The sequence below is a fragment of the Taeniopygia guttata genome, chromosome 12, assembly GCF_048771995.1.
Source record: "Taeniopygia guttata chromosome 12, bTaeGut7.mat, whole genome shotgun sequence".
Taxonomy (NCBI): domain Eukaryota; kingdom Metazoa; phylum Chordata; class Aves; order Passeriformes; family Estrildidae; genus Taeniopygia; species Taeniopygia guttata.
This window is the reverse complement of record NC_133037.1, coordinates 18,609,539-18,625,351: the sequence shown is the minus strand read 5'-3', so window position 1 is coordinate 18,625,351 and position 15,813 is coordinate 18,609,539. Positions and strand designations below refer to the sequence as shown.

At 42.0% G+C, this 15,813-nt stretch overlaps 1 protein-coding gene across 1 annotated transcript in view; it reads right to left on the bottom strand.

Moving 5' to 3' along the window:
- Positions 1 to 1,448: 1,448 nt before the first annotated feature.
- SYN2 (synapsin II) overlaps positions 1,449 to 15,813 on the bottom strand; it is a 159,033-nt gene continuing 144,668 nt past the window's right edge. Inside the window, exons 11-13 of the mRNA XM_030283066.4 lie at positions 9,036 to 9,096; positions 5,047 to 5,308; positions 1,449 to 2,471 (exon numbers count right to left, since the gene is read on the bottom strand). Of these exons, the coding sequence (XP_030138926.4) occupies positions 2,336 to 2,471; positions 5,047 to 5,308; positions 9,036 to 9,096 (459 nt within the window). The 3' untranslated portion in view covers positions 1,449 to 2,335. The remainder of the gene's footprint in view (positions 2,472 to 5,046; positions 5,309 to 9,035; positions 9,097 to 15,813) is intronic.

Here is a 15,813-nt window from a genome sequence, read left to right as displayed (position 1 = left end):
AAACACCAGGCACCTTGGATTGCATCATCCCCCTGGCTTTTTTTTTTTTTTTTTCCCTCCCCTTTCTTTCTTTTTTGTCTTCCAGATGGTAAAACAAAGGCTGTAGTGAAACCCGTTTTCTCCCAGGAAGAGGTGGGAGGGAATTTTTATATGAGCAAGAAACTTTGCCTGGAGTCGAAATCTGGGGCCTGGACTAATGAAGTACCTGTAATTCATATTGTACTAAATATTGCTGAAACCAGGCATGTACTAATCATGAACCGTGCCAAACTATGCATAATTACTATGCTTTCTCTGTAGCAGTAATTAATTTGCGTTAGCAACTTTGGTTAATCTTTCTAATCTAGAAGTAAAATGCTTCTCAGACATGAAAGGCTCTCCAAGTGCTCAAGGTTGTTGCAGCCTCGTGGAGGGTGTTTCAATCCAGTGGGGGCAGGAAGGGGACAAAGCTTAAAAAAAAATCAAAGTCTAGCTGATATTTATGAACTAATAACCAATAAAAAGAGTTACAGCATTCTGTTTGGCCACATAATTAATCAGCTAAGCTACAGGCTTCTGTCCACAGTGCCTTCCTCCTGCAAGAAAAGAGAATTGTCAGTCAGAGAGCTTTTCTGAAGGCTGCTCCAGAGATGAGGGGCTGAGATTCCATCTCATGGAAGGCAGTGAGTCAACATCTCTATCGCTGCAAACTCACCCAGAAATTCATTTTGGTCTTAACCTCAGAGCTTGTTCTAGGCAGGGTTGATCAGCTCTGGTCCCAGCTGTTCTGTCAGTCCCACAAGGACCAGCTGTGCTTCTGGGGGGACCTGGAGCTGCCCCCTTTGCAGGAGAAGTGTGTGCTGAGCTCATTGCCCGAGCCTGCTGACAGCCAGAGCCACCAGGTGGGAGCCCAGCCCTGACTCCTCTGCACATTTGAAAGTTTCCACACTCACTGCCAGCCTCCCCAGCCTGCACCCAGAGGAGCCCGGGACTGCTGAAAGGGTTTGTTCATCTCAAGGTGCTCCTGAGTTACCCAGCACAGGCTCCCACAGGAGTTAACATTTCTGAGGCAAGCAGAGGTGTCTCACAAACCCACTACAAATCCAAGTGGGTTTCTATGTGACCACGGTGTTGCTCTTTCTGTCCCTCAGCCACGTTAATATTATTCAGTTTGTTTTTTTTTTTTTTCTTGTTTCCTGGCAGGGATTGCATGTAATTCATGACAAGAGATTCAGAATGACATGAAAATCAGTTGGAAATGGATAGTTTAGAGATTACTAACAAGCTACTTCTTTTTGCTTTGGATTACTTCCGTTAAAATCTTCTGCTACTGCCTCAAAGTCTGGGATCAATTCTGTTTGCACGAGTCCGAAAAAAAGCTTTTAAAACAAAAAACTCAGTAGAAAATGTAAATGTAATTCCTACAATTTATAGGGTTTTTTTTTTATAATGCTGATTCAACAAAGGAATTCATTGTGATAGTTTATTTTCTTACAGCTGTAGTTTGTGTCCAAATATTTTATAATCATAAAGCTACCCTCTTGATATCAGTCAAAATAGACCATATATATTGATGTCTAAACAAGCTTTGTAGAAGACATTTTTTTAAATCAGGCATGGGACTTTACATTTATTAGAAGGTGTTCACAAAAATAAGGGTAACATCATGCATATTCTTTGCAACTAAACCCAGTTATGGTTACAGTTTGGAAACAAATCCTTTAAATAGACATATGGAGATACAGTAGTACATATACACTCTATTTATGACATTTAGTGTACTGATAACTCCCAGCAATACATCAGAAGTCCACAACCAGCTGATGGAAGGATTGGATAAGGAGGAAGAAACTGCTTCAATTTCGCACATTATTTATGTGGCTCTACAAGAATGTCAGTGTGAACGGCCTCCTGAATCCAGGAGGCAAGAACAAGTCAAGACTATACTTCTGCAGTACAAAACATTTACACACGAAATACACATGCATTGCAGTGCATTGGAAACGGGCAAAGAGAGGAGAAACCCATTCCCCAATGCTTTATTAACACAATTCTACAAAGGAGTCTCAAATAGGATTATATACTTCAGTCACAGTAAGGCCACAAAATTACAATGGATACAGACCTTGGGGTCAGACATTCTGTGGGAGCAATGGAACCCTTCCTTCTTTCCGGAGCTTTTCACGTGTTCCTGCGTGGCATCTCCCTCACCAAAGTCCTGCTGCTATCGATTTGTGTTTCTGTAGGTTTAACATATTGCTTGGTACAACAGTGAGCACAGTAGAGAAGGGTGCTGGCACAGGGAGAACAAAACCTATGGGACATTCACGGCGGTGTCGGACTCTACAAGAAGCTGCTAATCAGAAAACAGACTGGCAAAGGATTTCCTCAGGTTCCGGATGGTCTCAGCTTTGGCCTCGTCTTCGTTCACGGATGATCTGAAGAAGGAGGACTCTGTGAAGCTGAAGGCGTTGGTCAAGGACTGCGACTTGCTGCAAGACACAAACACAACAGGTTCTGCATGGTCACGCTGTCCCCCAGCCTTCACCCCCAGCACCTGGACCAGAAGAGGGGAAATTCTCCCTGAGACTGGACAAAAAATGGGTTTTCACCCATTCACAAAAATAGCTTTCACCCATTTTTGTTACGTCCCACACAGCTGTGTACCCCTGACTTGAGAGTAAGGCTTGAGGATAACATTTCTTTCAAGGAACACACCGGTGTTTTCTTTGCTTTCTACAGATCTGAACTGGATGATGTAAATTAGAGCCTTGAGGAAAATGTGGGCCTGGCTACTGAATCCAAATCACAGCCCAACAGGACTGATAAATAATTGTGTTTTGGTTGTGCACAGAGAAAAATCAGGTATTTTACAAGAGTTTGAATCCTAAACTGTAATGTGCTTTCCCACTGTCTAGATGTATTGAACATTAGATCCTTAATAGAGGCTTAAAGGCATGTTATATCTTTGAAAAAACACCTCAAATCAGATATATTTTTTCTTTTCTATAGGTAGTGCCTGGCAATACTACTCCATTCTTAGTGCTATCATGTAACTCCTGTATAAGCTCCCATCAGCAAGAAAAACATTACAATGAAAACAAGAAGAAAACCAGCTAAAGTTTAAAAATTTAACTCATGACTTGTCAGATAAAATAACATCTAAAAATAGGTTTGAATTTAAATAGAACATTGAGTTATCAGCTTTTTAAAAAGACATCACTACATTCGTAAAACGAGTTCCCTGATTTCATTTTTATCTCAGTACAATGGATTTCAGTTTTGGCTCTAGTAAAACTGAAGCATTTTCCTTGTTCAGATTATCTCAGACTCCTCATGGTTTGCAGCTTCTCTCCTTCTAAACTAATAATGTACAGCAAACAGTGCTGCAGGCGTTTTAGGTTTTTCATAAATTATAGTTGTGCTAATGAGAATAGACTGATAAATGTTTGTTTGTACTCACTGAAAGAGGGAGGGTGGGAAGCAGCACTTGACTTGATTAGTAACACAATAAGTAGCCTAATTAAATATTTATTCACAGATTAATAACATGTACATACAGGTTAGGCAACAGCATGTGGGTGAATACAAAGCACACACATGCAAATAGAGCTAATCCTACAGGCAGGAGATCTGAGCCTTGGTGTGGACCTAACACTGCTTCTGAAAGTTAGAAAGCTGCTCTTATTATGGCTTGCATCTTAAAAACTTTAATTTCTCCTTTGTTATTTTATTTTAAAGAGGGACTCTTCCATTTGAAGAAGAGGAAAATGATCTAGATGAGAACAAAAAGCTTAAAGGAGAAAGCTGGGAAGCAGCATGTGACAGAGCCCTCCTGTAACTGTTATAGTTGTTTTTCTTCAATGTCAGAAATTAGTTTTCAAACTATAAACTGATTTCCATCTTGCTTTAAAAAATCCACCTCTCTATTCTGTCATCTGAAATGATGGCGGAATCCATTTGAGGTTTATGATCATAAAACAGAATAAGTAAATACATTGTCCCAGGGAGGCAAGGGAAATACTGTCCTCTTTGCACAATATTGTCATCCAGCATATCTTTGGCACTGAGCTGGGCTCAGGGAGGACCCGGGGTTATTTCCCACTGGTGTTAGCTCAGGAGTGGGTGGAACAAGGGGATCTGTGTTCCTGGGAGGAAACAAAGACTCCATGCAGGTCTTTGTACATACCAGACTGAGGAGATGTGTCTGAGATTCTCCTGGCAATGGTTAGGTCAGGGCTGCTGTGCTGGAAAACTGCAAAGCTCTGCTGGTGCTTCCCTGAGGTTTCTGTTGGCTGGGTTTGAGCTCTGAGGGGGGATTTTTCCATGTTCCTTACTGGGGGCAGGTAAATCAGTAAGGAACCTTCCAGAAGTGGGACAAGCACTTTTTTTTGTTTTTGTTTTTGTTTTCTTTCTTTGTTTGTTTGTTTTTTTTGTTTTGTTTTGATTTGTTTTGTTTTGTGCAGCCTTCTCTGGGCACTCTCTGGGCTTGAGCACTCAGGCAGTGCCACTGCACAAGCAAGGGCAGCAGAAAGAACCAATCCGGCAGCCACTGTCCAACATGATCCAGCCTGGATTGTGCCTTTGGATAAGGAATCTGTTGTCTCAGTGACTGCAAGGTTAAAAGTTGAACCAGATAAGACTTCCTCTTGGAGGGCAGGCTGACAGCACACCCAGCCCGTGAGTCAGTGGCACCAAAAGGAGGAAACAAACACAAGAAAGATGATGGTTTCTCAGACCTGGCTGGGGCAGAAATTGCACAATGGGCAGATGAAATTTTCTGTGGCGCTCATGATAGAACCAATGCTAGCAGCTTGCTTTACTCCATTGCCAGAGATTAAGCTTTCTGAGCTATTTAACCTCATTCTAAACTTGGGACTAGAACATATGCTAGCAGCTTGCTTTACTGCATTACCAGGAACTACAATTTTTGAGCTATTTAACCTCGTTTTAAGCTTTGGAACAACACATTCATTTTTCCCCTGGCTGTCAGAGCAACCCCCAAATCCCAGTTAGACAAAAGCTGTGCCGCGAGGAGAGAAGAAGAATGGATAAAGCGACTCTTACTTAAGCTGCGGATGCGACTGAGGCTTCTGCTGTGGCGCAGGCTGAGGCTCTGGCTGGGGCTGTGGCTGTGGCTCTGCTTCCTTTGATAACCTGGAGCTGGGAGGACCTTGGGCCTGGGGCCGAGGCTGCTGGGTGGTGGGTCCGGGCGGGCGCTGGGGCTGCGAGGCTGCGGCCTTTGCTGCCTGCCCCGCGGGGAACACGCGCTGGGGCTGCAATGGCTCCTGGCTTTGGGATTGCATTCCTTGGGGTTGCACTGGGCCCCCTAGGTTCAGTACAAGAAAAACTTCATCATGTTATAGTGGCAAAGAGGCCTTATTTAGACTTCATATCCAACACTTTAAAATCATCCTCTCCAATGTGATTAACTCTACTTTCGAGGCAAAAGTCTACCGGCACGTGCTCGCATGGAGGCAATAGCACTGTTCACACTCATTAGGAACTTGCTTGGAGCCCCCCATGAATCAGCTTTAAAACTGCTAAATAGCACCCAGTTCATCCCAGGTACTGACTTCAAACCAAAGCAATGGAGTTACACCCAGAACAGTTTTGGCCCAAGTCAAGGAGAGGCTGGGAGGTAAATGAACACAGTAGTAATAGCTAATTCAGCAAGACATTCACTATTTTCTGTGTAGTTATTGCAGATATTTTCTTCCTCCAAAGTCTTAAAATCATTTCTGTAACACTCCTCTTAGATTCATTCTTACAGCAGTAAAACAATCTCATTTTCTGGCTGGTTGAAAGTATTTTCATAACTTACTTAACCCCTTAGTGAGATATGTCAAGAACGTTACAAAAAACACAAGAAAGTCACTACAAATTCTTTACCAGGAAGTCACTTCACTGGCAAATTACTACGTGAAGTAGGAAACCACAACGTGCAAGAGGGACTCAGGCTGTGCCACCCATGGCTCAAAGATGCTACAGTATCATCCAGTGGGGTTTTCTCTGCTTTCTGACTGAAATAATGCAGTATCAGACATCAGGGCTTGCTGCTTTTATCTCAGCTCCCAGGTCTGACTGGGGTTTTCTGGACTGATGTTGTTGTAACTGAATTTTAACCCTCGTGTATGAAAATGCACTCAGGACATCTGACCTTGGGCAGAAAGGGTGGGATGACATTCTGAGTATTTATTTGTATAATGCTTCACTCTGGATAAGAGCTGTTGTAAATATCACAGAACACAACTGAGCTAGACCTTCTGCATATCTGAGAAGTTTTAGTCTTGCAGAGATATTTAGTGCAAGTAAAACACTTAATCTGCTCAAGTCTCTAAAAGTAAACCTCATATCTAGATGTACTGCTGCAATACATTTTTGTTTTGTTTTGTTTTTAAATTTCTTTTATAGTTAACTTTCCCCTTACTACATGAATTCCAGTGTGTGTGTGTGAGGACAGCACGTGCTAATGCCTCAGTGAGTTTTAACACAATTGTAGCAGTGTGTTGTGGTGTAGAAAGATAAATAGCACGTACTGAATGTTGAGGAATGTGCCTTCATTGTTTATTAATTTGAACCACTTTTGTAGGAAATATTTGAAGGTGATAACATGGTCTTGCAACATCTTAATAAGGAGCCTTTTCTTATTAGTCTCCTTTCACTCAATATTGAAAACCAGAAAGGTTTCTTTCCCCCACTTGTACGTACAGGCTTGAATGCCAGAAACTTTACACTGAAGACAGATATAACTTTCTTTTATTGCACATTAAGCTGTACAAGAGATTTCACATAAAAGATATACTGCTGTCACATTTCCAGCATTTGCTCACTTTCTTGCAGCTGGGTTGTACAAAAGGCAACAATCATGAAAGAAACTTTTACCAAAAATAACTCAACAGAACTGAACATTAAGCCTACACTGTAAAACATCTGTTCCCTGTTACCCACAATATTGCACCTAAGCATGCTGACATGCAGAGAGACATCTTGGCTTGTTTCTTGGCTGTGGGATGTAGGAATTGTGTGTGCCCCTGCGAATCCTTCCCAGGGAACAGGCTGGAATCCTGTCTGAGACACCCAGGTCTTCCACACACACACACACAACGCACAAATGTCGTGTGAGAAGCACTTGTGAATACTGGCACTACTCCATGCAAAAAATACCAACTGCTTGAAAGGAAAATCGCTCATCAGATTCAGCTCTCCACCCCAGGGCAGTATGGTTTGTTCTCTTTTAGGGTGTCTGGAGGAAAGGATTTGTGAACCTGATTTCTAGGTGGAATTTCCTTGACATAGAACAAAATAGCCAATGCCACCTTTGGAATGATCACTGACCCAGACAAATGCTGATCACTAAAGCAAAATATTAATGTAATTTACTGATAGGTAGTAAACAGTAGCACTTACCACAAACATTTAAATAGCTAATAATGCATACCTTAATTCTCATCTCACCAGCCAGCTCGTACAAATAAAAGAAACACTAAGAATGATGAGACTCACTGATAACTTTTTCCAGTGTTTGTAGGGAAAACAGACATAGAACATCAGGCTGTTTTCCCTTTAAACATAATTGTTTGCACTAAACTAATGGCCACTACTCATCTTTGTACATATTCAAGATGAAAATTATAGTTTTGTGGCTCGCTTGCAACTCAGCTTTCTGGTATGCCAGCAGTGTGCAGCTTGTGATTCTAGGCTAGATTTCTCACAACAGATTAACTGCCTGCCTGTGGAGCTCTCATAGCATTGTTTATGTAAAAATCACAAAGAATTTACCTACAGAAAATCTAGCAGTTGTCAGGCACCTCAAGTCCTTTTGCATGTTTGATGTCAAGCAGTTCTCAGAAACTCTATTTATGTGGACAATATTGGGACTGGATTTTCTTTACAGCTCTCTGGAAACTTGTAGGTGTAAAATAGGAGACCTGAGTTGGTAAAGAAAACCACTGACATTCTTTGCCTTGCATTTTCTAACCCAGGATCCTCAGCTGGTTAAAGGTACCTTGGTCTGCTATCCCCTCACTTCTCAGTATTTGCAATGAAATGAGCTCTTACAGGAAGTTTAACAGTCCTTGAGGTACTTCTCACCAAATAACCTGGGATTTAAATCTTAGGTAAGTATAAGAGTTTTTGAAAGTATTTGCATTAGTTTTCATTAAAAATCTCCATAGATTACTAATTCAGAATGACAACAAAAGGTACTACTTAATTGAAACAGGATACATTAAATACTCACACTTTCACTGAGATATTGCACATAGGTGGCCCATTTACATAGCTTTGTAGCTAATAATTTAATGCAGAATTACTAAAAATATGAATACCAGTATGTAAAATAGAAGATATTTTAAATATTCCTTGGGAAGAACTGTATTTTATGGAGTCACCAAAATAGCAGACTTCCACTCGCATATAAGTAAAACTCAAAGGTTAATAAACTTTATAAAATTATAAATAAAAAGCCTCACTAGCAAATCCTAATCTAGACTTTAAAAATATATCTGGATCACCTACCTATTGGTCATGCACACGCACAGAAAAATAAAGGCTATGAGTACAGTGTGCACACACTCACAGAGTAAGCAAAGGGACGGGGGTTGCACCTTGGGGGATTGTACTGAACAATATCAAATACTCCAGAAATACTGTCTAACCATCCAGGCTGTACATGGCACTGGGCTCTAGAGAGGCACATTCTTTGTACACTGTTGACAGCAGCCCTGCAATCACAAGTTTACAGAGGAAGGTTGGAAAGCATTACACGCACAGACAGGAACAAGGAAACAACCAGACGGGAGAGTTGACACTGCATAGAAAAAACACAGTCCAGGTCAGCACTGAAACAATGGCAAACTCAACAAAACTGGGCTGCTTGCATTAAGATCGTTTGTTTCTTTGCTTTCAATTTGTTTTTGTTTGTTTGGGTATTTTTTTTTTCCACTTTTCATTTTTGCTTTAACCCTTGCTTTTGGTCTCAGTTATCTAAGTAGCCTGGACTTGTTTTGGTCCTACTGCAACGCCATTACAGTCGAGAATGTACTGTAAACAACCTTGAGGTGGTGGTCGCTGAGGTGGGATTTTGTTTGGCTCTGGCTCCTTTAGTGATCCACTCTGGAAAATACATTTGAAAACAGAAGAGAAAAGAAAAATAAAATTAGAGTAGCTCAGTTCCAATTTTCCCTTAATTTGTCTTTATTTTCATTAGAAAACTCTTTATTGGTGGGGCTGAACATATACTTAAATTTATTCCAGATACCGTTTTTTAATTTAGTTGCTGCCTGAAATGATATATGAATCCTAGGCTAGTCCAAGGCTGAGCTCTTATAAAAACTCTTTTCCCTTTGCAGCATGTGATCAGGATGCAGGGAGTGCCTTCCCAACCTTACCTCCATCTGGGGAAGGACTTTATCCTCAGTTCCCAGCAACAGGAACCATTTTTTTGTATTTCAATGCATCTGCTCTCTCTTTTATTTTTTTTTTAATTTTTTTTTTTTTTGGACAGACTAAATAGGAAATGGATTTCAACAGATACCTTTGTGTAATTTAAGAAATAATTTATTTTTAATTATGTTCACTTGTATTCAGAAGCATTTGCACAGCAGGAGTTTTGCCAGTGATAGCTTCGCTTTGATTTGCTGGCAGTAAGTGGGGAGGAAGGTGGGCTGCTCCAGCTTCACTGTTTTGCTAAGCAAAATGAAAGAAGAAAGCAAAAACCACAGACAAATAATAAAAATAATTGTAATGACTTCATGCTTCTCCATCTGACATGTTATTAGAAACACATGTAATACTTCACTTTTCAAAACAGGAGGTTGATTTGGCAGCATCCTTTTCACATGGATACTTGTGAAAGGAAAAGATGGGCCTGAACCAAAACCTTGGAGCAGAACACCCCCTGGGAACAGGAGTATTTGAATCCAAACTTTGTCTTAGGCCCATCTCTAACATTTTGAAATGTGAAAGACGTTAAATCATTGTAATTAATAGCTTGGGATTTTTTTTTAAGGATCCAGAAATCAAATTGCCATCTGTCAAGAGGGAAAAGCTGCAGAATTTATTAAAGAGCAAATGCAAAATCAATTAAATGTGTTTCTTGCAGAGCTTACTGGGTTTTTTTCTGATAGACTTGTATTTGATCACACTCCTAGTACTTTATTTACAATATAAATCTTGCTCCTAGTGCTCTGAATTCCTGCCCAGCAATGCAGCTGCTGCGTTCTAAATGACACAACTCTCCAGTGCATGCACTGCTGCAAGTTGCTGTGTCTGCTTTAGCTGCATACATAAAAGGAAACAGGCCAGCTCCAAAACTCTCATTATTCAGCATTACCAACCTGCAGGAGCCCAAATGAGGAGTAAAAACGATCCACACAAACTGTGCTCCTCCATTTACCTGACCCCGTTACACAGTGCCTGCTGAGCATCACTAAAGGGGTGAGGATACGTAGAAAATAAGAAACTTGTGAGGAAATACAAAGCCACCAGAAAATGTCACAATGCTTTAGTGTGGGTTGGAGCCCTCTCTTTTTGCTTCCCTCCCTGCTGAGATGTTCAGAGGCTGGTGCAGGAGCTGCTGGGCTGCCCTGGCTGGTTGGTGTGTCCATGCTGGGTGCTGTGCTCCCTGCAGCTCCTGCGCTGGCACCAGCAGCTCCCTGGGGAGCAGGGCAGTGCATGCAGCTGCTGCATGGGGAGCAGGGCAGCTCTCCCACAGTGGGGAGCTGAAATGCAGCCCTGCAGGAGCAGCTCCTGCCCTGCCCCAGGGCTGGCACGCTCCTGGCACCCCTGGCTCTGCTGCCAGGGCACCACGGGGACGTGCACGGAGCTCATCAGGGAAACCTCCAGGGCTGGGGCTTCCAAACTCCAGCAGTTCCTTTCTGCAGTCCCAAACAGGCAACGTGACTTTGTTAGAAAGCACACAGCAGATTTTATAATTGTGATTATCATGATTAGCACGTGATGGGCTCCCTACCCTTCCCAAGAGCCACAGCCCAGCCTGGGGCTCTCTGCAGTGGCACAGGGTGGCCAGGGAGGATGAGTGTTATCCTTTTTCCACTAAAACAAAAGGCCAGGTAGGTAAAACTGGGGTTTGATTTTAGAAACACAGGCTGGCAGTTTAAATTCACTTTAATGTTGGACCAACACTGCAGGGCCTCTGTCTGCCCCGTGGCCCGAGGCTGGAGCAAATCTGCCATTTGTTCTGGCACTGAGATGTCTCAGGTTTTATCACACAACTGCACCACCAGCCCTTACGCAATCTGCATATCTCTCATCTCCCAAAGAAATGATTTTATCCCAAATGAAGCTCTCAATAAACATTATAGGAGCTGCCGAATCCTTCCCTCAGCTCTCCTGAGAGTTGGGAGCCTTGTGCATTTTCTGTAGAAGGCGTATTTCCCCCTCCCCAGTCACTGACTGCAGCTGTCCTGATTTTACCACCCACACATCCTTTTTTTTAATTTTTTTTTTTTTCCACCAGATATCACCTGGTGCTTCCAGGAACCTCACCCACACTCCAGGCCAATCACATGGGTATATTACTTTGGCTAATTAGCCAACCCACCCAGGCTGACCCAAAATGTCTAATTAGCATTACATTCCTAACTGAGAAATCTTACTCATGGTTTTTCAATGGTCTGTAGTATCCCAGCTCCTTTCAAGAGCCTTTCTTTCAGTCAGTCAGAAACCTTGATACTTGATATTAAAGGCAGGCTTTGAACCAGCCTTATTTGCTGCTCTGAGCCAAGACCTTTAATAAAATCCAGGCTCCTTCTAAAACTCCAGTTGCTGGCAAATGAGCTGCAAACAGTTCTTCTCACCTCTGCAAGGTGGTGCCAGAGCAGATGTGGGAGCTCCTCTCTGAGCAGAGGTGCTGGACCAGACCTGTCCTGCACATGGACTCACCCCTCGTGCTGATTTTCTGTTTTTCCTTGCTGCCCAGCCTACAAGTTCACCCCCTTACCACCTTCTTATAGCACAAACAAGATTTCCTCTGCTGCAGCCCTGATCTGCAGCCATGCTGGGTTCAAACACTGCAGGAATCAAGGGTTAAATGCAGGATTTTATCATGGAAAATGGCCCTGCACGGGTCCTCATTTGGATGCACAGGGCTAAAGAGCAGAATCAGCGGTGCAGGAGTGTGTTTGGGATGGTTTGGGGCAGAATCAGTGGCGCAGGAGTGTGTTTGGGATGGTTTGGGGCAGAATCAGCGGTGCAGGAGTGTGTTTGGGATGGTTTGGGGCAGAATCAGCGGTGCAGGAGTGTGTTTGGGATGGTTTGGGGCAGAATCAGCGGTGCAGGAGTGTGTTTGGGATGGTTTGGGGCAGAATCAGTGGTACACTAGTGTGCCTGGGATGGTTTAGGATTACCTGAGTGAGGTGTGGTGGCTGATGGCAGGAGGAGCCCCTTTGGTTTTCATTTTGTGCAACAAAATTTTCACATCCCACCCAAATTCCTAAGGAGAAGGGGTTGCTGGTGTTGACAGGAACATTCTGTAGGGCTGCCTAAAGGAGCTCTCCTGCTCACAGGGGTTTGCTGTTTGTATAACTGCCCCCAAAAAATACAGCTTCACTTGGGGAAGCCTCCAAGGCACAGGAGTGCTGCAAATCAGCTCTGGGTAGAACAAGTGAGGATTTGGCTGCATAATGACCTTTAGGAATATTGGCTAATTACAGCCAGAGCACAATCCCTACACTTATTAGAATATAAATGTCTCTAGATGTCCCTGTGGCACTTCCTTCCTTTCCACACTTACCTGAAACTCTCTCCTTAGAGTTGAACTGGCAGAAAAAGCTGCTTATTCTTCTAATAAGTTACATTAGAATTTGATCAGGGCATTACTTCTTTTTCTACCTTTACAAAAATGCAGATTGGATTCACAGACACTTGAATTTTGCACAGTCTGAAGAATGTTGAAATGGGTGGGAGCAAAAGCAGCAACTTGGCAGGGAAATAGCCCTTGGGCAAAAGAGATGCTAAACAGAGTCCCAGCAAAAATTGATTTTGATTTGGCTGAGGTTGAAGACTTTGTGAACTGTAGCTGGAGCACGTAGAGTTGTTTTTGGGTCTCGTTTGGTTTTCTTTGTAATGCAAGGACAGGAGCTTTTCATAGGTATTTGAGGGGAAAGCCATGTTTTTCAGGTCAAGGAGAGGGATCAATTGAAAGTTGGCAAAATATGAGCTGAGTTAGAGCTCATAAAGGAACAGGAATAAATAGTAAAACACTTAAGTAACAGGAGAACTAAGAAAAAATGGGATTGCTGAGGAGAGAGCTCATTGAGAGAGTTTACGTGGAGAGTAAATAGTAAATGGGTGTTTGAAGTGTTATAGATTGTGATAAACACAGGAGGAAGGGCAAGATGGCAGGTGGGATAAAAGGTAAAAATGAGATGCAGGTAAAAATGAAACATTCTTCATCTCAGAAATGAAAACCAGCTGACTCATGAAGTACAGAATTCCATAGCAGGTCTCTCTAAAAATTGGGAATGGCCAAGTTACACTGGAGGAGGTAAAGCACTAATACTGCACTGAGGGTAAGGAAGTTGCTGCTGAGGAAAGAAGCAGTTATTGAATAAAAAATACTGGGAAGGACATTAGTGGGATGCAGAACTCCAGTAGATTATTAATTAATTAAGTTGGCACAAAAAAAGTAGGTGTGTGCTACTAAAACCTGTAGATCATACAGGACTGGAAGACTGTGGGGCCAAAATATCCTAAAGAAGGAATGAAATTGATCAGTGGAGTTTTAAAAAAATATATCAATATAATTATATTATTATAAAATGTAAAATATAATTTAATTTTAATTATAAAATAATTTCTTATATAATATGAATTAAATCTGTCACAAAGGCAGAGCTCACTCACTAACTGAAATCTAATGGGAATGATTTGTGCAGTGAAAAGCCCAGAATCTCATCACAACTCAGTGCAGCTTTTGGAAGAACCCATCTGCTTAGCTCAGTAAAATAAAGGGGTTTTATGAACAGAAACTGGGGGCAGAAAACAAGCCAAAGGCCAATGTGAACCAAGATGAAATGCATATAAATTCATAAATAAACTGAATAAAACTGGGCTGCAAATAAGCACATGCTGTGTAATTTAGCAAAGCAGTGAAATCCTGAAGTGGAGCATCCAAACCCACAAAAGTTCTCAGTGACTTGTGTCCTCCTGCTTTATCCCTGCAGCCTGCAGTGAGTGGGGCTGGGCTTTTCCTGCCTCAGCCCTGCCCTGCTGCAGTGCCCTGGCCCAGGTGATGCATCTGCCTCCTGTGTGCCACTGAACAGGACTATCAATGTTGGGTTATGCTTTTTTCTGACCCACTGATGGGGTAACTGAGAGGTGTTTTAAAAACTTTTATTCCATCTTCAGTCTCACGAGAAGGGTGAGACAATACAGATGTTATAATTCACGCCATCGCAATCAGAAGCTGACTATTTCTTAATTACAAAACACTATAAACATTTCTTGGTTTATTAGCTTTTTGCCTCACTATGCTGTAGATGCTTTATAGCTAATAAACTAAAATTACTCTTCATAGGTCTTACTACAATACATCCTTCATAATTCTATTTCACTAAAGTATCTGTTCTTATTTACAAAACCATCCTTTAAAACTTTTTTCTAACTTTATTTCTCTTTCAACAAATCTGTCTTATTCTATAGCATTTCTAAGTTGACATTTCTTATCTCAAAGTTTACATATAAATACATAATATGTAAGCCTGCTGTCAAGCCCTGAAAACTCTCTAGAAATCCATTTCCCACAATAAAGATTTTGCTATTTGCTGGTTTTTATATTCCCTGTAGACTGAGAGAAACAGCTATAATGGAGAGACGAGATTTTAAAAATCCTCCTTGCTGTTGCCTGCGCAAGGGGGGCAGCAAGAGGAGAGTTCTCTCCTGCTTTTTACACATTTTTGGAGTGCCACTGTCCAGCCTTGCCCTTCTGCACTGAGGGAATCTGTGTGGAAAACACACTCAGCAAAAATGGGGCCAGCCTGGGGTTGCTTCGTGTTGAAGTTGTGATAAAGAATCCAAAAACTTCAAGCAGCTTCTGCTGTTGCCCAACCAACTTTCCAAAGAACCTCTGCAAAACCTGTTAGAGCCTTCCCCTGAATGGGTAGGAAATGACTGCTCAGAGCAGAAAAAAAAAGCTAAACAGTGAGACTTTTACTTGGAATAGTATTTTAAAAATGCACTGAAAAGACCTTAAAAAAAAAAACCAACATTAAAGAGTATTCTAACTTGGATTTTGCAGACAGTTTTCCATTGCTAGACAGCTGATAACTTCCCAGACAATAGCTTCCTTCTCGAATCAGTCTTAAAAATTGTAAAATCATAGAATGCTTTGGGTTGGAAGGGACTTTCAAGATCTTTTTTTTCCAAAAAATAATTTTTTTTCAACTCCACCTGGGCAGGGATACTCCCAGCAGAGCAGGTGGCTCAGGGCGGGTGAGCACTGCAGCAGGAGCTCAGTGCTGTTCTCAGGGACACTCCAGGGTTTTCCCTGGGATACTGGAACAGCTCAATTCCCACTGTCCATTCCAGCCCTATTTTCTGTTATTCTGCTGCACAAAAAAATAACCCCACGTCTCAGTGTGGTGAGATTTTTTAGAAAAACTTATCAGGGAAAATGCATTTCTGAAGCACCATCAGCTATGGAAGCTTTCTGCTTCCTCCCACAGGCAGGCAATAACTGCAGTGGACAAGGATGCTGTTTCCATTTCTTCTTTAGCTCTTTTACTGCTTGAAGAAATCAGATTTCCACTTGTACTTTTGGAGCAGGGAACATTGAAAGCATGCAGTGGGACAGCAGCTTTCAGGCAGTGC